The following is a 27376-nucleotide window of genomic DNA, read 5'->3' on the forward strand; positions in this document are numbered from 1 at the left end:
GAGTACCCTGATAAGACCCAGGGGTCCAGAGCATCAACCCCTTCCTATATCAGCATCAGAAACCCATACTAACCCCAAGACATCACTCCAGCCTATTTTTATTATTGGAATTGATAGATGAAATAAGAGGGAGATGGAGGGTGTTGATGAAATGACAAAGGGAAACAGGAGTACTCCGATTAAATCCATCTGGAACATCTTATTTGTCCACTGGACAAAGATTGAAACCAGGCTACCTGGATGGAAACCCAATGCTGTAGCACTTGAGACATAGCTGCTTCAAAGTTGGGATCATTATTAGGTTCAGGTTCAACAACTCTGTTACCTTCGTTGTCACAACTGTTACCCTCCAAATCATCTGTAGGATGGTAATTTTCATGTAAGGAATTACCACTATTTTCTAGCAGCTCACCTACATCTGGATCATCTTCCACGTCTGAGTTATCCTCGGGAAAATTACATCAGCAATCCTTCAGTGAACACTTACAAATGGCCTTACAATTCATTATTTATTTATGTTCCAAACAATTGGAAGCGAGTCTTTTTTTACATTTGAATCTTGACTTGCAGAAACCTCACATGTCCATTTGAGTAAATTTTTCAGGAGGCACAAAAAATGATTATTTTCAAAAGTGTTTGGTATTTTGAAGTGATCACTTTTCTTTTATTAAAACACAATAATACATGACATACATGAACTTTAAATTTTTTCTTTAGTATTTTTTGGAATTCACGTTTTCTGCAATTCACGGCTAGTAACAATTATTTTATTTATTTAAAGCAATTTTTAGGCAAAGAAGACGAAGGACTATTTTCTTTACCTTACAAAGAACTTTAGGTCAAGAAATTGAAAAAAGTAAACAAACATACAACAATAAAAAATTATGTAAAGACCATATTTAATTCTTCAAAATTCCTTTAATCCAAAAAAAAAAAAAAAAAAAAAAAAAACAAACTGATATTTTTTAGATTTTTAAAAAATCCTACATGTTCTGGATTTGTGACATTTCTGCAATTCTCTGTAACTTATTGCCACTGTGAAATATACACTGAGTGCTGGACTAATGGGCTTTCTGCACAACTTGAATGGTTTCTGCAATTCACGATTCATTCGTGTGAGATGATAAATAAATAAGCAGTGTACTTAGAGATTAAAACATATTTAACCTAAACAAGATCGAAGCAAACTTAATTAGTATCATCAGAGGAAGCATAAGGATATAAAAACAAAATTACCAACAGAATAATCCACCACAAACCAACAGGATTTCGAGATACTGAACGCCCAATAAGGAGATGGGAAGACTCTTTGTGAGAAGAACAAGTCAATTGACAAAGCACGTGGATGCCGATAATGAAAAAGGAAGTGCTGATATAAAACATGTTTAATGTAAAATGAATTTCACTTAGTCATGAAAATACAGTGTAGAAAATATATTATGTATTACGTGAAACTTGTTTTGTACATTTTATCAATAACTCAGTGATCAGCAGAACAGATCTAAATTAAGAATCACCTCCAAATAAATCTTTCAAAAAGGAAATTCTATCATTGTCTGTATTCTTAGTTTCATTTTCAATGTCTTTATCTGTTTTCCTTTGACGGTATTGTGTTGTAAAGCCACCAAATCTCGATTCAACTTTCGAGTCCACTAATTTCTTAGATTTAAATTTTTCACTTCTTTCCATATTGTGTGCAATAAAGTTCGCTTCTCTCTTAGCCTGCGCGATTTCAGTGCGAAGTCTCTGCTGGTGAACTGCTCGCTCGTAGGCAAGCCTCTCATTCAAATGCACCCAATTGAACCTGCAATGTGAACTTTGCAATTAGGGTGTGATTTCAAAGCTCACTCAAAAATAATAATAACATCAAACTTTGAGTCAAATGTAATCTACTATACAGCGCGACTAAAAATATATGCACTTCAAGTTAAGATAATCAATTCAGCTTTTGCCATGCATGAGAAACAAGCTGGTCACTTGTTGACAATCAGTTGTGTGTGATCATGTATACAGTAGGATAACATAAGAACATTTATTATTTGAGGCTATCAAATGCAAAACTCGCCTTATCCAGGTAAAGTGATTTGTCAGAAAACAGGAAAAACTCCTGCAAAACGTACTGTATAGATTTTGAAATTTATTTCAGGACTGTCATTTTCTTACAAGACGTAGTATCTCACATTCATTGTGTGAAAAACCAGACTCAAATAATATGGTGGTGAACCACAATTTAATTTTGGATAAGGCGAGTTTTGCACGGTACGGTTGTGGATAAGACGAGTTTTGATGGTTACATCATACTCATTTATAATAAATTGCAACAATTTTCACATTTACTCTTAATTATTTTAGTTTTATGTCATTAATGGATGGTTTCTTAAAATTTTGTGTAATTATACGGAACTATCTTTCTGTCTTAATATTTCTTTAGAGTAAAAAAAAATTACAGGCATTTTGTCTTGTCAGTTTTGTATTGGATTAATCTTTAACAATGGTGAAGTTATATCTACATGTAAAACTGCTTGCTGCAGTATTCGACTTGATCCTGCACCATGTTCTTCTGTCAGTTCAAAGAAATCGTCTCTAATGCATCATCCTCATCTTTCAGGAGATCAAAAAAATAAGCCCTATCTCTAACCTTTCGATTTCGTTTTGCTACCAACAACTCCTTTATGTTGTTGTTTTCTAATGCCAGGCGTTTGACAATAAAGTCATTTGACCTCTTGCACTCCAATATTTTTCAAACATATTATCATGAGCAGCCACTGAAGCACAGATTTTGAGGTGTTCCAAATCCATTTCTTGGTTTGAGTTGCACAATGGGCAGTTAGCGGACTGATATATTCCAATTCTATGCAGGTGTTTGGCCAAACAATCATGGCCTGTTGCCAATCAAAATGCAGCTACAGACGATTTTCGTGGTAAATCGGGAATTAACTGTGGATTTTGATGCAGAGAGTTCCATTTTTCCCTTGGGATTGTGTTATCAAATTTTGTTTGTTGAAGTCTAAGTATGTAGATTTAATAAATCTCTTCACAGAGTAATACGTAGATTTAGTAACAGGTCTGTAAGTAGCAGTGCTGCCCTTCTTTGCTAAAGCATCCGCATTCTCGTTTCCCAGGATTCCCAGTGGGATGGTATCCATTGGAATACAATTCTTTTATTGAGTGATACTAATTGAGAGAGCATTTTAGTTATTTCTGCTGTTTGAGATGAAGGTGTGTTTTTAGAGACGATTGATAGAATAGCTGCTTTGGAGTCTGACAATGTAACTGCATTCCTAAATTTATTGATGTGGCATACAAGATTCTTGAGACATTCACTTATTGCAATGATTTCACCATCAAAACTTGTTGTTCCATATCCAAGTGATCTATAAAGTGACAAGAGACAGCACGTAACACCTGCACCGGCACCTTGTTCTCTGGAGATCAAGGATCCGTCGGTGTATAAATGAAGCCAACTCCTTTATAAGTGTTCGCGTAGGCTTCTGCGGCTGATGTACATAGTCTGTGGATAAGCTTCGGGGCTTCTACCGCGTTGTCTTGGTGTTGGTGGCTGACGTTTCGACCGCTGTGTTGTGGTCATCTTCAGAGCAGTTGTTGGATAAGGAAAAAGTCTGCGAGCTCGTATATATATATATATATATATATATATATATAGTAGTCTCGATGGGGGGAGTACTTTCGGTGATACTATATATATATATATATACACGAGCTCGCAGACTTTTTCCTTATCCAACAACTGCTCTGAAGATGACCACAACACAGTGGTCGAAACGTCAGCCACCAACACCAAGACAACGCGGTAGAAGCCCCAAAGCTTATCCACAGACTAACTCCTTTATAAGTTTGTCTTCATTTTCTCGTCATTTGGTGGATAGATTGATCATGCATAAGAAAAAGGACCTATAAACCCGATATTAAATATTGTGTTAACAAAAGAATCTTTTAGATACTTTCAATGAATTTGGAGCCTGGTCGTTATACATGTGTGACAAATTTATTTAGCCTATGCTTAATTCGCCAGGTAGGTACTGACATGTCGATATTGTGTTCCTACAGATTCTCAAGCACATAAGAATATTTCATTGGGAATTCGTGATAACGCAATTTCCAACAGAACCATGATATACAGGAGCTAGAATTAGACATCTGGTTATGGAACAGTACCTGCACAAACATAACCTATCAACATCTCCAGTAGGTAAAAAAAAAAATCAATGCAAATGACCTGCAGACAATGCTTACACAGCCCCACCCTTGACCACTCACATACAAAGTGTATTGTGACATGGTGCTAGCAACATAAAAGTCAAGCATGAATGAAATAATATACGAATCTAATAAAACAAAAGTAATACGCCTGTTTTGTTGTATTTACAGTTATTGTTGTTAGGCCTTGAAAGTTAGAATTCCCACACAGAAACTTGTTGCTAGGGAAACCATTCTTCACAATATAAAACTATATTGAAATAGACTCATTACAGTGCACTTATTGTTACTCATTTATTATTTACAGTGCAGTTTTCTGAAGGCTTTGGAATAATATTGCTCTAAATTTTCAATCCAAAATACAAGATGGGCTGTGGGAAATAGTACAATAGTGGCAAAAAAACCGGACCGACCCTTGTAGTTGATTTCAGAGCCTTGTTCACTCCAGAGCACGACAAACTGGTAATTAAGACTTTTGTGGTTCGAATCCTGCCTGGATTGGAAACTTTTTTTTTTTGTTCCTTATTAAAATTTATTCCCAATACTTTTCGATTGCAGCGCTATTTGACTCTTAATTAACTTATTATTCCCAGAACATGAATTTGGCCAGATAATAATTTGTTCTAGGTACCTTGAATAACACATTCTGAAATCAAGGTTTGTCACTTACGTACTTTGTCTCTTAAAATATTCTATACAGTAAAATGAAATGATCCAACAACTCACCAATATCTCATACATCCAACCTACTTACCGAGGTAAATATTTGATGTTCCAAAGATGATCATAAAATTTGCTTTTCTTTCTTTCAGAAATTCGGGAGTTGTTTAACTGAAGAGCAACTTCTTTGGCAATCCGTTTGCTTTTGAATTCTACCCAACCCTCTGTAAAATGCTTTGCTAGTTTCCTTTTCTTCTTTTTATTTTCTTTTTGACCTGCAATATAAAAAGTACCACAAAATTTGGCGAAAGTACTTCTGAATTTCGATATTGATCACTCCACAGACAAGAATTAACAACGCACACTACCTATTGTTATGGAAAGAAAAGTGTGACAACATTCGTTAGTCATATACTTACGTTCGTACGTGGTCCTGTGATAAAGAATGAAAATCTTCCCCTTGTTCTTCAAACTGTTGCAATGTCCTTTCATTGAACAGCTCAAGAATGAAAATATTGTGTCAGGCTAATAGATGTACATGATATAAGTTAGCCTAATTATAAAATACGTGCAAGCAACAATGCCATAGCTGTATTAGCAAGGACGTGTTAGTTAACGAGATAATGCAAGATAAAGGTACCATACATACAGATTGTGTTAACAGACCTACTGCAATGACATATGCGGTCGAGTAGCTCAGTTGGTGAGCAGCTGGCTACGGACTGAAAGATCCAGGGTTGGATACCGGACAGAGACGGGATTTCCTCGTGATAAAACTTCCAGAACGGCCTCGAGGTTCACTCAGCCTCCTAACAAATTGAGTACCGGATCTTTCCCAGGGGTAAGAAGGTAGTAGGAGCATGATAATGACCACATCACCTCATCCTAGTGCGAGGTCAATGAATGCATGAAGCTCTACCTCCATGCCCCCATATGCCATTCATGATGTGTGCTGGGTGGCACAACCTTTACCTTCACAATGGCATACTTAACCTAAAACTTATATGGCCTAAGTACATAATCTAGCCAACAATCACGTGACAATAAACGGCAGTGCTTAATAATTAAAACTATTAAACTATAGAAGACGAAATTTAACAGTGAAAGGACTTTTCTTTCCCATAAATATATTACCTGATTCTGCTGGTTGCAAAAACACACGTCCAACATCACCGTAGAGGCCAAATATCTCTCGTATTTTTGTTACATTCATGTGTCGAGGCAACGTGGAGAGATATATTATTCCATATTTTCGTTTTCGTTTGTGAGAAACGTCATTAACGTCCATATCCATTATCTCACCTCTTTTCCCACAACTACATCACTAGTAGCAACATAACCACAAAACTTTGTAACACAATCACAAATGTAATAAATCGTAGCCTACGACATAATAGAGGAAACGGAAGGATAGAACTTTGGATTTTCAGTAAGGAGATTATATAGTTCAACATAACCTCACCAGGGTCGCATATAAGCACAGTAGTGATTGACAGGTTTGATTCTTGCCTTAGAGCTTACCGTTAAACAGTTGAATTATGTAGACTTCCAATTCTGTACAGCAAATATTTTCAGGAAAGAGCCCAACAGTCCAGCCCATAGACAAATAACAGAGGTCCAGCCACTAGCCTTAACCCCTGATCACTGATCAGGGCCTTAACATAGGGGCAGCAGAAACGGGTGAGGGGAACCGGGATGCGACATAACATTTTTGTAGTACTTTTCCTTGCTTTATGATAAATATAAGTTAAAATAATGCATTACACAAGAGAGAAACATATTTTAGCTCAATGGAAATTCTGAACATTTCTTTGTTGCAGTGGTGTAACTAGAGGTTTGTGAGGGCCCTGAAAAAGTTTTATGGTGCGCCCCCATGTCCCTCACCATTTTTGAGTTCTACCCTTATATTGCAATCACATTTGTTTCATAAATCCAGCTTGAAAATTGGTTCTCTTTTAATTCTACAAATAAAGAATCGAAAACAAAAGAGGATCGATATGGAAGTTGCGCGTTCAGTTTCGTACCTAGCGGAAAATATCTGATTAATGACTGCCAGATAACGCTGGTTAATGTTGGGGCACCTCATTTGCAAATGTAACGTCAATAAAAGTTCACAGTCGTTATGTAATGACTGAAATTAACGGACGTTAATGCGCCCGGCCCTTAGCCCTCAGTGAAGAAAAATCCAAGTTTTTCAGTTCTGAGGTGTCTGGAACAAGTCGTGGATGGAAAAGCGAGGGCCTTTAGGAAAGTGAATAATTCCATTCAAAAAAAGATGTGAACAATGAATTGCAGCGAATGGGGGACATTTGAAAACAAATTTGGGCTAGGTAAATATAAATTTATTCCGCGCCGTGGTCTAAGACTCCAAGTATCCTGTCTAGCACTCGCGTTACGGAATGCGCGCTGGTTCGAATCCTCAGAGGAAGAAAGGTTCTCAAATTTCGGCCAGTATATGAACTAGCTAGTACTATATAGTATACCGTTGCTGAAAGCATGTTAAATACAATATACATTTCGGTGGTTTATAAAATAAAGAATTCAGATTTCTCATCAATAAAATATGGAGATTAAAAAACTACCACGGACAGACTAACATTCTACCTTCTAGCCTGAGGTTTGACGCGTTGTCCATTATATTAGAGCCTTCGTAGATAATCCCATTCTAAAATCGGTACAGTAACGAAAATGAATGACTGTGAAACAAGCAGTGCAGTGGCGTGCTGTCTTACTTGCCGGCAATTTTACAGCTTCTGTGAAGGCTAATTTTTGGAGATTCGGTTGATTAGTTCTCAACAGTTAAGACTTCACGCAATCCCTAAAAAGATGCGAAACTATCTCACACCGTTCCACACCTCTATTTCATTTTAATACTGAAATAAGAGCCAAATGTAAACAACTTTAACTGACAATTCATTTTTCATCGGAGACCCTGGGTTCCTTGTACCAACCTCTTTACAATCAGGTCAATTTCATCAGTTGGATTCTGAAACATCCTGTATAATGTATTATGATATCGTCAATACTCCAAACTACTTTTGAATAGTAAAGCAGCAAATCAGTTAAATTTATTTACGCGGGAAAATTCGGGGTAGAGGACTTAAGCATTAATATACGGATCGTATGTGGAGAAGAAGAGGAAGGCGAAAAAGAGGAAAGATTAGAAAATGTTAGATTTGCAGTGGAGAACGTGTCCTTGGGGAGGAAACTATGAAATGAACAGAAAATTTCCAGACATTCAATATTTTATTGGAGGAACTTTACTAAAATCAACGAAATCACAACAAAAACTTGAATGATTTATTTTCATGATATATCAATGCATTTGCAAGAATTTTTACAAGTACTTAATCATGCATGTGTAACCAACATTTAGTTTAACCTTCAGTCCTCGCATTGTTCCTCCACCTTCAAGATTTGGAGACGTTGACAATTATCAGGATCAATTTCAACTGGCACTTAGTCTTACGTACAGTCCTGTTCTGTGGTGCAATTGATATTTCAATAATCTCCTCGTTCAAATACAGAAAACAGGAGTGCATTCTCAGCAGACTAGTGGGATAAATTCATCTCTTCTTTTGAACAAATATAGGATTATTAAAAAAGCAAGTTACATTTTGAAAAAAAAAATATATATAGGTACAATTTTTTTTAATTAACGTACCTATACACAAAATGGCAACACATTTGTATGTATCTAACAACGGGATTTATTCATTTATCACACTAATTTGTTTTGGTTAACATTGTAACAGGTTTCGTTTATAATAAATAATTTTTAAAATGTTCAATCTTACGACTTGTCAATTTAATATTAACGTTCGTTAATGCATGTTAAATATAAATGTACAAACGTTTTCGCCTTTTACAGCATCATCAGATACAATTTGCTTCTACGATATTTATATTACATAGTGGAATTTTTTTTCTCTTATAGTAAACCATCAAATTGGTATTATGACTCACGAGTTTTATGTATTTTACTTGTTGGAAAATTTTTTTAGGTTATATACCCTAAATAAGTCTACATTGTATAATTATGTATTTAAATACATAAAACTCTTGTTACAATGGTTTCAGTTACATTTGTATTTTAAATTCAAATAAGCTTATCAAACTATGTTTAAATATAAGATATTGTGTTTGAAATACATACCTCAATTTATGTAAAGCTTTGTTGATGTAATTTTCATTTTATATTCGTCACAATTCATGAAATTAATTCATAATATTACGTTAATGTCTGTGTCTGCTGAGATGTGCAATGATTCTACGTAATATAAAATAAAATTTGCGTTTTTTTGTAGTTTTAAAGCTTATTTTGTGCTTGACGTGCTTTATATTTAACATGTATTAACAAGTGTTAATATTAAATTGATAAGTCGTAAGATTGAACATTTTTATGTAGCCTATTTAATAACAGACTTATCTGAAACGCAAACCATTAATTGTAAATTTATTTTTAATGTAGGAAGTAAGTAAATTTTAAAATTAAACATCAACCAATAACATTATGCACACTCCAAGGATCCTGAATTCCAGAAAACAAATTTCTGGATGTTTTGAAGAGCAGTAAGTTGTGTATAAACTTTGAAAAAAAAAAAAAAAACTAATTAAAACTGAACATTTTGAATCATGCCCATAAAAATCAATCATATACACTACATATTATAACAACAATGAGAAATATATATACAACAAAATGTAGCCTATATCAAATTATAGTATTAGGGTTTAAAATAAAGGCGAGGATTCAAAATGTTCAAGAAATCTTTGATGATGCTTATAATATTTTTTTCCAGTTAGGCGTTTAATACCAAAAGTTTTTAGTATGCCCCATGAAATTTTTAAATCACTATCATTGTTTTAAAATGGTTTGACTTTACAAGATAAAATTAGTTTTGTTCAGTGTTATTATGAATGCAATAAGTTTAACAAACTGAATATAAAGATTCAGAACAAAATTTATCTAACACCTGGCCAGCGCGTTCCTCTGATATCAGTCCAGCAGATTTTTGGCTGTGCGATCATTTATAATAGTTTTTTAAAACTAATTCTACGTCTAAAATATGCAATTTCGCAACAAATTGAAGATATTCCACCCGTTATATTAGTAAATGCTGTTCACAATATAAAAGAAAGATCGTTAGGCCTACTGATTGAACAAATGGCGGACATATTGAATATTTAAACTGAAACCAATAAACTCCATGTCTATTAGTTATAAGTGTGTTCGTTTTCTGTATATTAACTCTTGTAAAGGTTATGGCGACGTAAAAATGTAACTTACTTTTGAATATCCTCGTACCTCGTACATATGCCATTTTGCACAAATGAATACCTAAATTTAAAATTTTAGAATTTAACGTTTCTTGATACTGCCCTTGACCATTTATGTTTCAGGTAACTCAGAGTTGAAGAAAAGACAGGGGAAAGCAAAAAGAGAAGATACTAGATAGAACAGTGGAGACTGAAGATCAAGCTTGTCCTATATATATTCTTTTTTTTTCTCTCTTTTTTTTTTTTTGCATGTCACTTAATATTAAACTGTTAAATTTATTTAGAATTAAGTCTATTTTTGTATTATATTGTATGTTATGTCATTTTTCTTGTGTACTGACGACGCCATGAATGCTTGTAATTCTATTCGGCTAATAAAGATCTAATCTAATCTAATCTAATCTAATCTAATCTAATCTAATTAAAAAAATCACTTTTTAGCTGTGGTGTAAGTAGATTATACGGACGCTAATTCTGAATCGTCACCTGGCAACTTTTGCAGAGAGTTAACATTTTTTTGTCGATTTAGACTCATTAGTGGACAAAAACAGGATTAGTAAGTAATTGTATTTTTTTTTTCAGAACAGGTTGAACAGGCAATACATTTCAAAATACTGAAAATCTATACTAATAATAAATCTGTAGCCGAATTTTTTCTGGTAATTTTCGATTTTCCAAAAATAATTGATCCCAACATTTTGTATTTTGTATTAGAGTACGCTAATTTTGATAATCGAATATAATTCCATTTCAAAACATGGAGTTCATAGTAAATACGTCTAACTAGGCATTATAAACTACATTTCCTAATATCTGCTACTTGCAATGCAAGTAAGATTTGAAAAGTTCCAATCAATTTTCGTCCAACCACGTTTCGTTTCATCTCTATATTCGATCCTACACTACGAAGTCTCTAGTGAAGAGAGTCGAATACGGTAACTTGCGTAGAGTTTAAGCCTAGCCGTCCACTGGCACCGTGAACGTCCGAATATTTGTTAGGCCGTATACGGCCGAATACCGGATGACCTGCAGAAGAGCCGATCGATCGTCCACGTTTTAATATCGGGCGAAATGTCGTACAGAGTCCCACTAATGTAACGACTTCGGTCCTATGTTCATAGACATCTATGACGTAGTGCAGAGGGCGGCCATTAGAAGGAACCCAAGAGTTGGAACTCAATCAGAGACAATTCTGTCCGACGTCGGGGTTGTATCCGGTGTGGCTTAGTGGATAAAGCATCAACACGTAGAGCTGAAAACCCGGGTTCAAATCCCGGCGCCGGAGAGAATTTTTCTCCGTTCCATTACTCTTTCATCGTATGATGACGCAGAATATCTGCATGGAAATATCACATGTACTGCGGTACATTGAAATAATATATGATATGCGTAAATCACGAAGTGATTTAAGACTGCGCTTATTCCGTCGGATCCCGGCCTACTAGTCACTCATAACGAGTGCACCTCAGCACATGTGTGGACTTCGGTCCTATGTTCATAGACATCTATGACGTAGTGCAGAGGGCTGCCACTAGAGGGAACCCAAGAGTTGGAACTCAATCAGAGACAATTCCGTCCGACGTCGGGGTTGTATCCGGTGTGGCTTAGTGGATAAAGCATCAGCATGTAGAGCTGAAAACCCGGGTTCAAATCCCGGCGCCGGAGAGAATTTTTCTCCGTTCTATTACTCTTTCATCGTATGATGACGCAGAATATCTGCATGGAAATATCACATGTACTTCGATACATTGAAATAATATATTCTACACTGCAGTCAAGAAATCGAGTCAAGTAGGGTAACTTCGAGTTTAGTAAAGTTCAAGGGTGCTATGCATAGACATTTCGCTAGCCCGCGCTACGAGCGTGCTAAACTAGCCCCGATTATCGACTGATTACTTGTACAGGATTCATATCATATTATATCGCAAACACTGGTTTATGAATACGAAAAACGTTAGTTCGCTGATCATCCACCGGAAGCCCGCGCTAAGAATGTCTATGAATATGGCCCTTAATGTTTTTGGAGAAAGGCTCTGAACAGATCCATTAATTTAATTCGCGCACAAATTATATGAAAATAACACGTACCTCATTCGGTGAAAATACTAAAAATTTTTATTTATTAACCAATGAACTTCAAATTTTTATCAAATCATGAAAATACAATGTTAATACAACACCAAATTGCATTGCTGTATAATGTACTATACCATTCCCGAGATATTAATATTTAATTAAATTTTTAATCGCTAAATGTATATTTCATCAATATGCACCATGAAATGAACGGTTTCAAATTTCTATCTATAAATTTAGTATGTGAGCCTCAAGTCAAGTTTAAAGTATAACCCTTAACCTGGCAAAGCTTCATTTCTCACACTAATTTATTAAACCTAGTCGGACCGTAGAGAAAACTATCGCAATGTCCATATTTTTATATGTTGTACAATGCTATTGTAGATGGGAAGATAATATTAAAATGGATTTGAGGGAGGTAGGATATGATCACAGTCTACTATATACAGTCTCGAAGCTTGAGGTGATTTTTTGCAAATCTCGTGATAAAGCGCTCCAAGCGGTTAGCAACTAGAAACAATAGACTGTCCATGGTCGATTTTGGACTGTGTCGTATTTCCATCGAGTGCTAGCTCGTTGCGTATTTCACATTGATGCTTGTGAAATGTTCGTTATTGGTTGTAATGAAAATGTTAATGGCTAAAATACAATAATTGGAATAATAATATTTTACTAGAGACGTAGAAAAATTAAGTTTGTTTTAATGAAATTTATTGATCACGTTTTATTTTCAATTCTGGTGGGATTATTATTGCTTAGGCCTACTTTTTTTTTCAAAGGATATGTTTTTAATTATAGCTGTTAATTTTGTTGTTATTTTTATTTGTTACTTTACTAGAGACGTAGAAAAATTCTGTTACAATAAAATTTATTGATCACGTTTTATTTCCAATTCTGGTGTGATTATTATTGCTTAACCTCACCCCACTTTGTTAACTACGTAAGCCTACACTACAAGTACCGGTACACGTAAGTTACTCCATTAATTCATATTTCCATTATTATTGTTGTAAAGGGAAATGCAAATTAATATTTATTGGTTTCATAGTTAATTATCGCTATAATCTTGAATGAGTGAAGCGATTATAGTAAATTTCAGTTCGTTTTGCACAAACCAAAATAATATTAACCTATTTCTTGCAGGTATCTTTGAGTTTATGGTGGAATTTAATATACTTCATTAAAATAATAAATTAACTTTATGCATTTAATATTTCAATAATGGAACGAAGGTGTTAATTTTTCCAAAAGAAAACAACGAAAGTGTAACATATTTTGTCGTCTACTAGGAGAGAGATCTGCGATGATAAGGCGATAGTAGCGATCCTAGTGGTGGGCAACTACCCATGTTTGCATTTTTAGTACATATTGAGCTTCGCGACTGTATATAGTAGACTGTGATATGATGGTAGAGACTGGATTAATCTTGCTCAGGATAGGGACCAATGGCGGGCTTATGTGAGGGCGGCAATGAACCTACGGGTTCCTTAAAAGCCAGTAAGTAAGTAAGTAAGTAAGTAAGTAAGTAAGTAAGTAAGTAAGTAAGTAAGTAAGTAAGTAAGTAAGTAAGTAAGTACAATGCTATTGTAAAATTTTAATTTTCCTACCATTTTTTTTTCTATTCTTGTTAAAATTATAGCATATACGAGTAGCTTATTAACCTGATGTATCCTATAGGATACACCGTCAATTTAAGAGTTAAGAAACTTGTTACTTTTCTATTAAAATGTTTAAATATTGATATTTTTCTTTTCGAATTTTATATTATCTGCCGAAGATTTTTTTTTAAATTATATGATTAGCACTATGAAAAAAAAAAGCCGGAATCAGATTTTTAGTTCAATATACACAATTCCTGAAAATATTAAGACAATTGCATGAAAACTGTATCGCGTAGAGGATTTTGAATGCAACAAAATGCTGAAAAAAAAAGAAATTAATTTTAAAATTCAAATGTGAAAAACTGTACATTACAATCATCCTGTTGCCTTAGAACTTTCTAGAGAAAAGCGCAATATTAAAATAGAAAGTTTATTCATAATAAAATACTGAAAAACTAAACTTTTCCATTTTTTGACCAAAATTTCACTGTTGCTTTGTCTTAATGCACGAAATTTACCTGTAGCTTTATATCTAATGAAAGCTTATCTTTTTTTCTAATTTTTGTAACGAAACGTATTTGAAACTAGATGCTCCTCTCGTTTATATCGAAATAATTTAATTTTGATATTTCTAAAAAACTTGACAAGTTGATCTACATACGGAACGGAACCTCGGTCTTACGAACTAGGTGAATACAGACAGCAGACCAGGCAGGCGGGCTTCCTCCTTTCTCGGCGATGGAACTAGCAATGACGCGCAGCCCTAAGACACAGATACTCGAATTCCTGTCCCTGCCGATGACATTCCATTTGGAAGTATTACCTCCTATACATATCTACAAGGCACGATGCAGTAATCTCTAATACAATAATTATAAAGTTAATAATAATATATTTTGTTATAAAGACAATTTCATTACTCAATTATAAATTAAATCTACTATTGTTTGTGTAATTTGGTTTAGTGATTGTTTTTCAAATTGAGTAAATCTTCAATACTATTCTTTGTACAATTCCAGGTATTGCTCAACCCTTTCCGACGTTCCAATTGGAAGCATTACCCCCTACACTTATCTACAAGGCACGATGCAGTAATCACCAGTGGCGTAGCGTCAATGTAAGCTAAAAAGCTTAGCTTCCCCAGTTAATAATTATTTCATAATAAACCTGCAGTTTATGGAGAAAATTATTTATCAATTTTAATAGAATTTATATTTACGCTTTAAATGTTGTGATGCGGCAGCTCAGGATGATTTGAGATGCAGCAGTAAACAAGAAGCCTGCACACACCAGCTTCCAAGCAGACCGGTTTCTTGTGTGTAATCCACCCCGCAGATTTTCCATCCCTTTCTAACTGAACTACCGGTACCCTAGTCGCAAGGCTTCCAAGAAGCTAGCTTTAACATTGAAAATAAGTAGTTTCCGAGTTATCCCTTTTCGTCTGTTGTGTTCAGTTGAAGTGTTAGTGTGCATTGTGGCTGATATAATAAATAATGAGCGAAATAACAGTTCCTGACACTAATTTACTTGAATTTTTTAGGACAATTGTATTATCAAGACTGACTTACGAACAAAAGTGTGATTTAAAAAACAAATGACCGACTCCCTTGCTGTCAATGAAGGACACAACCAAAAGACAGACGCATACTTACGTAATGATATTAATATTGTGATTTCTCTAAGTATGACAGGGAGTGAGCTAATGTTATACGTATACGTGTCTATTTGTTAAGAGATATGTGTAAACCGTGAAATCATATTTTATTACGTCTCATTTCAGGTCATGCCTTATTGGTGTTACTTACAATGTTCCAACCAATCTTCGACTGCTGACTTGAAATTGACTACTATTTATTTAAGACTGTATTTTTGTAATACGTTTTCTCATATTGCAGGAAAGACAACTTTAGTTAGCTTCCCCTGCTCAAAATTTCATGCTACGCCACTGGTAATCACTGATACAATAATAAAGTTAGTAATAATATATTTTGTTATAAAGAGAATTTTATTACTCAACTAGCCGTACCCGTGCGCTTCGCTGCACCTGTTAGAAATAAATATAAAGTAATTACATGATTAAAATAGGACGTTTGATCCAGGGGACATTCGTGTTTGATAGAAGGATAAATCGTTTATTATGTTACTTAATTTAAATTGTATTAAAACAAATTAAAATGCGATCATTTTGATCCAGAGGCCACTCATTTGCCATAAAAATTATTTTAGGAAATACAGGAAACGAATGCGTATCAAGTTTTCTGTGCATAAGAAGCTATTTTAATCTTACCTGTCCTCGATTCACTCAGAAGTTACTGTAATAACATTATAGCATTATCTTCATCTAGAGAAATTACAGTTTCCAATGTTGAATTAATATTTAATTATACAAATCTGTTAATTTAGCTTCCGATATTACTTCAAACAAACACAGAAACATTATCTGTAGGCTATGTTTCATAGTTTTCGATTGTTGTTGTCCAAGGCCCCTTATAGGCGAAGTCATTTGTTCTTTATTTCATTACACCGCCCTAGATGGCGCTGTTATTATAATTTTGAAACTCATTTATCTCAATAAATATCAGTCCTATCAAAATTTTGCATAGAATAAACCTTATCGGAAATTATTTTTAAAGAAACTTTTGTTATGTAATATTTTTCATTAAAATTAATAATAAGGGAGATATTTCGATTTATTTAATTCAAGCCCCCTTATAACCCCCCTTTTAAATAAAATATTTTGAATGCCATATAGCCTAAAATCTAAGTTACAACGAACTTAATTTATATTCCAATTTTCATATAAATCGGTTCAGCCATTATTGCGTGAAAAGGTAACAAACATCCAGACAGACAGACATAGAAACAAAAATTTCAAAAATGCGATTTTCGGTTTCAGGGTGGTTAATTATATATGTTAGGACCAATTATTTTTGGAAAATCGAAAATTACCAGAAAAATTTCGGCTACAGATTTATTATTAGTATCCATTATAAATTAAATCTATTAGGCCTATATTTGTGTAAATGATTTAATGATGGTTTTTCAAACTGAGTAAATCTTCAAAGTTGTTCTTTGTATAATTCCACGAATCCTCGAACTAAAAGTCGAGAATCGATTTTACTTTTTACTAACTAAATAAGTCACCTAACTGAGAAATGCAAAATAACTTTAATTTATAATATTAAATAAAATTATAATAGAAACCATAAGTGCTTGTATAATTTCGTAAATTTTTCTCCTTTAAAGTTTTATACATTCTCTTCCGCCATTTGTGTGACGGAACATTTAAATATGGCGTATACATTAATGCGCTTTCAATCTTGAGTCATACATATATCGTTGTCCCGGAAGAACAATGACGCAACTGCAAATTTGAGTAGTATAGCAGTCTAGTATATACAGTCACGAAGCTCAATATGTAATAAATATGCAACCATAGATAGTTGCTAACCACTAGGATCGCTACTGTCGCCTCATTACAGACAATGCGAAATAGTACCTGCACAGTCTATTGTTCCTAGCAACCTCATCAACTCAAGCTTCGTGATCGTATGTACTAGACTGTGGTAGTATTATTTAAAAGTGTATAATGTTTTGCTTTATTTCGATTGTCATTTTTTTTCAAATATTTATTATTCATTTATACATGTATTTATAGGACAATGGAATCCTTTTTTTGCTTCTCCTGAAATAGTAATATGCGTTACTAGAGCGGTATGTTGAAGTTTTCATGTTCGAAGGAAAGTTTGAAAAAGCGAAACGTAGTTGAGCTTTTTTAATTTCCGAGAATTGAAAGAAAACATACCGCTCGTGTATCGTACATTATTTTATGCGAAGATCATCTATTACATACCTGAAAGAGGAATTTCTAATTAGTTGCAATGAAATCTCCATCTTGGTTTCTGTTCAATGACGGCAATTTTGGAAAACAATAATATCTATCTTCAACATTGTTGCTTTAAAATGTTTTCTGTGTTTACTATACTCCAGCAGGCCGTGATATACGTCTGTCTTTTTTTTTTCCCCAGTCTATAAATGCAAACTTAAAACAAACGGCTTCCTTAATGTTACATGCATCACGAAATGCAGTAACTTTAGTGGAGTTGTAGAGTTTACTTAATTTTTGCAAATATTTAAAAACAATAATTAACAGTGCAATTTAGGTGAAATTGCAGTGGTAAGTTTCCAATTTATTACTATATTGAACGTCTCTAAAAATAATATGTTAAAAGCCTAAAGCAGTAAAATGAATATGTCACTTAAGCTCTAAGAAGAGAGAAATTGTTATGTGTGTTCGGTTGGGAATACTGAATGTGGAATTTTAGACTTACCGCGGGTTGGTTTCCGCACAAAACCAATCCGCGGAAAGTGTAAAATTCCGCATTCAGTATTCCCAACCTAACACACATAACAATTTCCCTCTTCTTACCGCTTAAGTGACATATTGATTTTACTGCTTTAGGCTTTTAACATATTATTTTTAGAGACGTTCAATCTATACTAATAATAAATCTGTAGCCGAAATTTTTCTGGTAATTTTCGATTTTCCGAAAATAATTGGTCTTAACATATATAATTAACCACCCTGAAACCGAAAATCGCTTTTTTGAAATTTTTGTTTGTATGTATGTCTGTCTGTCTGTATGTTTGTTACCTTTTCACGCGATAATGGCTGAACCGATTTCGATGAAAATTGGAATATAAATTAAGTTCGTTGTAACTTAGATTATAGGCTATATGGCATCAAAATACGTTATTTAAAAGGGGGTTATAAGGGGGCCTGAATTAAATAAATCGAAATATCTCGCTTATTATTGATTTTTGTGAAATATATTACATAACAAAAGTTTCTTTAAAAATGATTTCTGATAAGTTTTATTCTGTAAAAAATTTTGATAGGACTGATATTTAATGAGATAAATGAGTTTGAAATTAAAATAACTGCCATTTAAGGCGGTGTATTGAAATAAAAAACAAATGACTTCGTTTATAAGGGGCCTTGGACACAACAATCGAAAGCTATGAAACATAGCCTACAGACAATGTTTCTGTGTTTGTATGAAGTAATATCGGAAGCTAAATTAACAGATTTGTATAATTAATTATTATTTCATCATTGGAAAGTGTAGTTTCTCTGGATGGACATAATGCTATAATGTTATTACAGTAACTTGTGAGTGAATTGAGGACAGGTAAGATTAAAATAGCTTCTTATGCACAGAAAACTTGATAGGTTATTCTGTATATTCATTTCCTGTATTTCTTATAATAATGTTTATGAACATATTCATTTTTATCTCAGAGAATTAACGAACAACGAGAGTGTATTGATTTAGTATGCAGTAATAGTACGTTAGCTTAGCAATCCATTATTTTATAATTCAAATTTTAACTATGCTCAATTGAATCGTGTTAAAATACATAAAATACATATGCAATAAATGCAATGGAAAAAAATTGGGTAATGAGCCAAGCAGATTATGTTGCGCTGTTGTAAAAGTTGTTCCTCCTGAGATTCAAGAGCTCCCACAACAAATTAAAAACTTTCTAATTCGAGTACATCCGTTAACAACACACTTTTTCATAATATACTATAATATAAACATAATAATAAATCTGTAGCCAACATTTTTCTGTTAATTTTCGCTTTTCCAAAAATAATTGGTAATAACAATTGAGAAACATGTTAAAGGAATTTTCATTGCACCAAATGAGTGGTCTCTGGATCAAAATGATCGCATTTTAATATTTTAAATACAATTTAAATTAAGTAACATATTAACCGATTTATCCTTCTATCAAACACGAATGTTCCCTGGATCAAATGTCCTATTTTAATTATGTAATTACTTTATATTTATTTCTAACGGGTGCAGCGGAGCGCACGGGTCGGCTAGTATAATAATAATAATTATAAATTGGAAACTTACCACTGCAATTGCACCTAAACTGCACTGTTAATTATTGTTTTTAAATATTTGCAAAAATTAAGTAAGCTCTGCAATTCCACTAAAGTTACTGCATTCGTGATGCATATAACATTAAGGAAGCCGTTTGTTTTAAGTTTGCATTTATAGACTGGGGGGGAAAAAAAAAGACAGACGTATATCACGGCCTGCTGGAGTATAGTAAACACAGAAAACATTTTAAAGCAACAATGTTGAAGATAGATATTATTGTTTTCCAAAATTGCCGTCATTGAACAGAAACCAAGATTGAGATTTCATTGCAACTAATTAGAAATTCCTCTTTCAGGTATGTAATAGATGATCTTCGCACAAAATAATGTACGATACACGAGCGGTATGTTTTCTTTCAATTCTCGGATATTAAAAAAGCTCAACTACGTTTCGCTTTTTCAAACTTTCCCTCGAACATGAAAACTTCAACATACCGCTCTAGTAACGCATATTACTATTTCAGGAGAAGCAAAAAACAGGATTCCATTGTCCTATAAATACATGTATAAATGAATAATAAATATTTGAAAAAAATGACAATCGAAATAAAGCAAAATATTGTACACTTTTAAATAATACTACCACAGTCTAGTACATACAATCACGAAGCTTGAGTTGATGAGGTTGCTAGGAACAATAGACTGTGCAGGTACTATTTCGCATTGTCTGTAATGAGGCGACAGTAGCGATCCTAGTGGTTAGCAACTATCTATGGTTGCATATTTATTACATATTGAGCTTCGTAATTGTATATACTAGACTGCTATACTACTCAAATTTGCAGTTGCGTCATTGTTCTTCCGGGACAACGATATATGTATGACTCAAGATTGAAAGCGCATTAATGTATACGCCATATTTAAATGTTCCGTCACACAAATGGCGGAAGAGAATGTATAAAACTTTAAAGGAGAAAAATTTACGAAATTATACAAGCACTTATGGTTTATATTATAATTTATTTAATATTATAAATTAAAGCTATTTTGCATTTCTCAGTTAGGTGACTTATTTAGTTAGTAAAACGGAAAATCGATTCTCGACTTTTAGTTCGAGGATTCGTGGAATTATACAAAGAACAAGTTTGAAGATTTACTCAGTTTGAAAAACGATCATTAAATCAATTACACAAATATAATAGATTTAATTTATAATGGATACTAATAATAAATTTGTAGCCGAAATTTTTCTGGTAATTTTCGATTTTCCAAAAATAATTGGTCCTAACATATATAATTAACCACCCTGAAACCGAAAATCGCTTTTTTGAAATTATTGTTTCTATGTCTGTCTGTCTGTCTGTCTGTCTGTCTGTCTGGATGTTTGTTACCTTTTCACGTGATAATGGCTGAACCGATTTATATGAAAATTGGAATATAAATTAAGTTCGTTTTAACTTAGATTTTAGGCTATATGGTATTCAAAATATTTTATTTGAAAGGGGGGTTATAAGGGGGTTTGAATTAAATAAATCGAAATATCTCCCTTATTATTAATTTTCATGAAAAATATTACATAACAAAAGTTTCTTTAAAAATAATTTCCGTTAAGGTTTATTCTATGCAAAATTTTGATAGGACTGATATTTATTGAGATAAATGAGTTTCAAAATTACAGTAACAACGCCATCTAGGGCGGTGTAATGAAATAAAAAAACAAATGACTTCGCCTATAAGGGGCCTTGGACAACAACAATCGAAAGCTATGAAACATAGCCTACAGATAATGTTTCTGTGTTTGTTTGAAGTAATATCGGAAGCTAAATTAACCGATTTGTATAATTAAACATTAATTCAACATTGGAAACTGTAATTTCTCTAGATGAAGATAATGCTATAATGTTATTACAGTAACTTCTGAGTGAATCGAGGACAGGTAAGATTAAAATAGCTTCTTATGCACAGAAAACTTGATACGCATTCGTTTCCTGTATTTCCTAAAATAATTTTTATGGCCAAATGAGTGGTCTCTGGATCAAAATGATCGCATTTTAATTTGTTTAATACAATTTAAATTAAGTAACATAATAAACGATTTATCCTTCTATCAAACACGAATGTTCCCTGGATCAAATGTCCTATTTTAATTATGTAATTACTTTATATTTATTTCTAACGGGTGCAGCGGAGCGCACGGGTACGGCTAGTATAATAATAATAATTATAAATTGGAAACTTACCACTGCAATTTCACCTAAACTGCACTGTTAATTATTGTTTTTAAATATTTGCAAAAATTAAGTAAGCTCTGCAATTCCACTAAAGTTACTGCATTCGTGATGCAGGTAACATTAAGGAAGCCGTGAAAAAATCAATAAGATTCCAGATGCCGATGTTATTATTGCAATATGTTATATAAATAATATTGTTAAAATATTAAAATGAAAAATAAATCATTACATAACCTTACCGTTTGTTTTAAGTTCGCATTTATAGACTGGGGGAAAAAAAGACAGACGTATATCACGGCCTGCTGGAGTATAGTAAACACAGAAAACATTTTAAAGCAACAATGTTGAAGATAGATATTTTTGTTTTGCAAATTTGCCATCATTGAACAGAAACCAAGATTGAGATTTCATTGCAACTAATTAGAAATTCTTCTTTCAGGTATATAAGCAACGATCTTCGCACAAAATAATGTACGATACGCAAGCGGTATGTTTTCTTTCAATTCTCGGAAATTAAAAAAGCTCAACTATGTTTCGCTTTTTCAAACTTTCCCTCGAACATGAAAACTTCAACATACCGCTCTTGTAACGCATATTACTAGTGTGTTGCACTTGCGTCGTTGCTACTCCGGAAAAGCGATATCTCCATTCACTTCCCCCGCCCCCCTTTATATTTCTATATTTCGTCAAACTCTGCGGTTTTCTTTGTCCTTCGTTGTTTACTTCCTGTTATTCTCTTCGCTTACATTCTTCAGTTGTTTCATCAGTAGTTGTCACTTATTTATTATAAACATATAAATACATGAACTGTCTTCATTTTATTATCACTCCATATACTGTATCGTGTATTTTTTTAGGTTTATGACGTAGACTCTGTGTCATAGAGATTTAACACTGTCATAAAAAACCTATGTATAAAAACAATGTAGAAATAATTTAATCTGTAGGCCATGTTTATAAATTAGCAGACTTTGACAATTTGTAAAACAGGAGGACATCAAGTTTCGACTTAGCAAACATAAATGACGTTCTCTTGTTTTACAAAATGTCAAAGCTTGATAATTTCTAAACATGGGACATTAAGTTATTTCCTCATTGTTTTTATACATAGTTTTTATATGTCATGATAAATTTTATACCTATGCTATATACTCTGAAAAAAACAGACGGTAGGCCTATATAAATACAGAGTAAGTAATGTCATTAATTTCAAGGGTAAGCATGTGCGGCTTACAGCTGTTTCGGTGCTATTCGACACCATCCTCAGAGCCTACTAGATCTCGGCGCTATCTCAACTTCGCTGCGTTAGTGTGATGAAGAGTTGTGTCAAATAAAACTCAACACACTAGAACAATATGAAATATACAGACACACTAAAACACATCCCAGTCAAATTCTCAACACACAGATCACTTTCAGAACACACACACTATTTGACACAACTCTTCATCACACGAACGCACCCACACAACAGGCAGCGAAGTTGAGATAGCGCCGAGATCTAGTAGGCTCTGAGGATGGTGTCGAATAGCACCGAAACAGCTGTAACCCGCACATGCTTACATAATTAACACGAGTAAGATCGCCATTTAATCAATTATTTATATTCAAGTGTTAAAAGTAGTGTACGAAAGATTCAACATGAATTTCAAGGGGTTATTCTTTGAGATATTTAAAACAAAAAAGTTTAAACTTAATACAATTTTGCTCGTTTTTGCTTCTTTTTCGAGATAAAAATTGTATTATATTAAACATTTCATAGCGTGTTTTGGGAAAGCCATTGATTTAATTCCCAATAAGATGCTCAGTCAATTTAAAAGGGCAGTGTACATGTAAGAAGGCATTCTCTATTCTCCATTCACTAAAAAGATTGTATCATTATCCATCTAAATTAAAACAGACGCTGGTACACTCATTCTACCTCACTTCAATTATTGCGACGTTTTGTTCAGTAATCTCAGGATTGATTCCTCCCAGAAACTATAGAGTGTTCATAAGCGTGCGTCCGCTTCATTTGTAATGTTCGATACTATGATCATATCTCACCTTCTTTTGAGAAGTTATCATGGCTTAGGTTACATGAGAGGAGAAATCTGCATTCGCTCTGTCTCTTATATCGAATTATGCACACTATATCCCCCTCTTATTTATTCGCCGTTTTCCATGCGTTTACGCACGCAATCTGGGGAGAATATTGGAAGAATCAAGTTGACAACTAACGTTCAATTAAGATGCATGCAGATTTTCAGTCCTACTAATAAACCGTGTATAGTTTTTATACGAGACTTATGCAGAGTTGAGACAGAAAACGTTACTAATAAACCGTGAATAAGCTATGGACGTATAAACAGGCTGTAACTATACAATGGGAATTGCTTTGCAGTAGTTATATACACGAAACCCCTTGTTTAAGTGTTGTATATAGGGAAAAAATGGCCGCCCCTCTAAACAGCTGTTCGTATCGACTGTCATTTTATGATGATGTTTACCTTGTAACCACAGAAGAACAAACCAAAGGTCATAGAATTATTAGAATAATATTGCTGTAGCTTGTACTCTTTGACCAAAATGTAGTGTGGCAATCGATTTGAGCCAGTTGTACTATCGATATTTAACACGCCACACTAGAGCGCTCTACCGGATGCAGTAGAGAACCTCAGATATTCTATTACCTTTCGTAACGAAGTAATGACGAAACTATGACATAGCTGTGTAACAGTTGTACTGTTGTACACGACGTATGTAGTGATTATTAGTAAGGAATTTACACACGACTTATAAACGAGCTACTCATTGTATAAGTATAAGACAGTTAAACGTCTGTATATAGAGTTTTTATTAGTAAGACCGTTTGTGTCTACATGGTGAGCCGTGTTTTTTATTTAACTCGGTTATTTAACGACGCTATATCTGCAAAGTTATTAGCGTTGATGGAATTGGTGATAGCGAGATGATATTTTGCGAGATGAGACCGAGGATTCGCCATAAATTATCTGACATTTGTCTTACGGTTGGGAAAAACCTCGGAAAAACCAACCAGGTAATCAGCCCAACCGGGAATCTGCAAGTAGATTATGAGCAAGCTGTGTGCAAGAACGGCATACAAACCAGATTTTTAAAATTCCTGTATTTCCACATATATGCAATTCCGAAACGAGAGACCTTCACCATCGTTTTCAGGAACCTTAAATCAGTCTACATCAGCGGTGACCAAAACTCGAGCTGCAGTGATTACTTGCGATAGACAGCCTATGAAGTAAGGAGACGGAGGAAAGGTACTTGGCATGAAAACTACAACCAGTGGTGGTTCCTGTACTAACATCTTGATCAATTCCGCGGATAAAAATCTCAAGCTTTGCTGTATCAGTAATGTCACTGCTGTCATCAAGAGCCAGTGAATAATGTACGATTTTTCTTGCTTATTTTTTTAAACTCCTCTTGAATATAATCAGAAATTTTCTAAATTCTTCTCCCGATACCTGATCGAGAAATTCGTAGTTTTTCAAAATTAAAAACTTCTTATGGACAAGTTATTTAGCTATTTTAATCATTACTCTTCTGAGAAATTATGTTCTATTACAAAGCTTTAGAGCACGAGATATTTCAAACCCCATTAGGTAGCTGACTTCCTTACATTTATTTATCTCATCTTTCTCTTCCTGGCTATGATTAAAGACATGTCAATTCCTGGCGTTTAACAGTTCGTTGGCACATAATATTGAATTAGTTTTTCTACAATATTATTATTAAATAATTAACTAATAAATAGTTACCCCATCTAAAGTTGAAGAAGATTAAAACTGAGATAAAACCTAATAATTTTATTCTTATAGGTAGAAGATCTAAAAATATCAATATTCATGCACGTACAGAAGAATTATAGAAGCACATACTTAGTGGTTAGTAATAATAATAATAATAATAATAATAATAATAATACATTATTCAGCGTGGCAATTAATGTTCCTATATACTCCCAATTGAACCGTTGTGCAAAGTAAACATATTACATTTTGTCCGACAGAACAACAAAGAAGTTCTCCTTCTCATTCTTTACGAAACCACCTCTTACTCCTTGTAGAGACAGAGTTTGTAGAGTGACATGATACCGTACGTCAGCCGCGGCGAAAATGCGACTCACGAGCACATTGTTGCTCGCAGTGCTTTTCTCTCGCTTCCTACCTACAACCCCCACCCTCTCACTCACTGGAGTCAAACTCCGTTCCATTTGTATTTGTCTCGGACCTGCGAGTGGCGTATCGTCGCAATATCTCTCTCGAAACCATGTACCTCTATAAAAAAAAAAAAAAACGAAAGTTTCAAGTAGGATGGGAGGATGCATTCTTTTGCTTACAATATGATGAAAATATTAAATGTATGATTTGTTCACAAATATTACTAGGAAAACGGTTGTATAACATAAAACGGCATTATAAGTTACTACATGTTACTGATAAAACATTAAAAGGTTAAGTGTTATTATTATTATTATTATTATTATTATTATTATTATCATCTCTGTACGTCGATTCTTTTACAGCACATGTACGAATAATGCGGTTAGATTTTCAATTTAAACTCACAGATTTACTATGTGACGTTAAATGAAAGCTAGATCTAAGGACTTGACAGATATTGAACTTTTCAAATCTTTGGAAAAAAAAAATAAATATTTGAAGCTTCGTTCTTTCGCTTGCTCTGTTGAAGCCATGTTCGCTGTAACTTACGTTTGTGAAAAATTATTTTCAACAATGAAAATAGTAAAAATCAAATTTAGATCACGACTGACAGACAAATACCTTCGTGATCAACTACGATTGGCAGTAAGTGACATAATTCCTGATTTTGAAACTTTGTCGCAGAGACATTCCGAAGACAGTTAATTTTAGGTTGTGATAATGTGTCCTATGTTTTCTTGTTCATTTCTTTCTTCGTTACACGTCCTAAACATTAAATTCCCCTTCGGTTGTCCGCCTCCCTCCATAGGTGCTATGCACGTTGCAGCTTACACAGTGGCTCGGCGCACCATGGCCTTTTCGCCACGGCTGCCGTACGTGAATGAAACACACGGCAATATACAGGAAACTCCTCGTACCCGTTTGAACGTCTGTGATTACACGATGTAATCACGAAACCCGCTTTGGTCACCGCTGGTCTACAGTAGCCAAATTCATCGTGCCCTATTGAAAACCCTCCCTTGTTAGTTCCATGTCTTGAACGATAATTTTATTGCAACGTGTGTGGCGCTGTAGTACAACCTGCAGTACGTCACGATCGAATTGGGTGGCAGTACGGAGCTTCCAGCAAATCTGCATATCGAACGTATAGAGGTTGTTACGACCGATAATAATATTTGTAGTACAATTGAACATCTCTTATGCCAGGTGCTGTGATTCTTTCTTTGTATAATT

General features: G+C 33.9%; 1 protein-coding gene and 1 non-coding gene across 2 annotated transcripts; one reads left to right on the plus strand and one right to left on the minus strand.

Annotated features, from left to right (window-relative positions):
• Positions 1–1419: 1419 nt before the first annotated feature.
• LOC138696814 (activator of basal transcription 1-like) lies at positions 1420–6291 on the minus strand. Its single transcript, XM_069822239.1, has 3 exons — positions 6013–6291; positions 4973–5153; positions 1420–1804 (listed from the first exon to the last, which is right to left on the minus strand). Exons 1-3 carry the CDS (start codon positions 6170–6172, stop codon positions 1507–1509), a joined length of 639 nt encoding a protein of 212 aa, XP_069678340.1. The 5' UTR covers positions 6173–6291; the 3' UTR covers positions 1420–1506.
• A 5460-nt stretch (positions 6292–11751) lies between these two features.
• On the plus strand, positions 11752–11823 carry TRNAY-GUA (transfer RNA tyrosine (anticodon GUA)). The gene has a single exon. It is a non-coding gene; the product is annotated as a tRNA-Tyr (tRNA).
• The last annotated feature ends 15553 nt before the right edge of the window (positions 11824–27376 follow it).

The sequence above is a fragment of the Periplaneta americana genome, chromosome 3 (genome assembly GCF_040183065.1).
Source record: "Periplaneta americana isolate PAMFEO1 chromosome 3, P.americana_PAMFEO1_priV1, whole genome shotgun sequence".
Classification (NCBI taxonomy): Eukaryota; Metazoa; Arthropoda; class Insecta; order Blattodea; family Blattidae; genus Periplaneta; species Periplaneta americana.

Bases quoted from the DNA above. Each gene is read 5' to 3' on its own strand.
- LOC138696814 (XM_069822239.1), bottom strand. From the start codon at position 6,172: ATGGATATGGACGTTAATGACGTTTCTCACAAACGAAAACGAAAATAT. The intron at 5,154-6,012 runs GTAATATATTTA...TTTATATTGCAG, and splicing joins TTTGCAACCAGCAGAATCAG to GTCAAAAAGAAAATAAAAAG. The intron at 1,805-4,972 runs GTAAGTAGGTTG...TTCACATTGCAG, and splicing joins AACATCAAATATTTACCTCG to GTTCAATTGGGTGCATTTGA.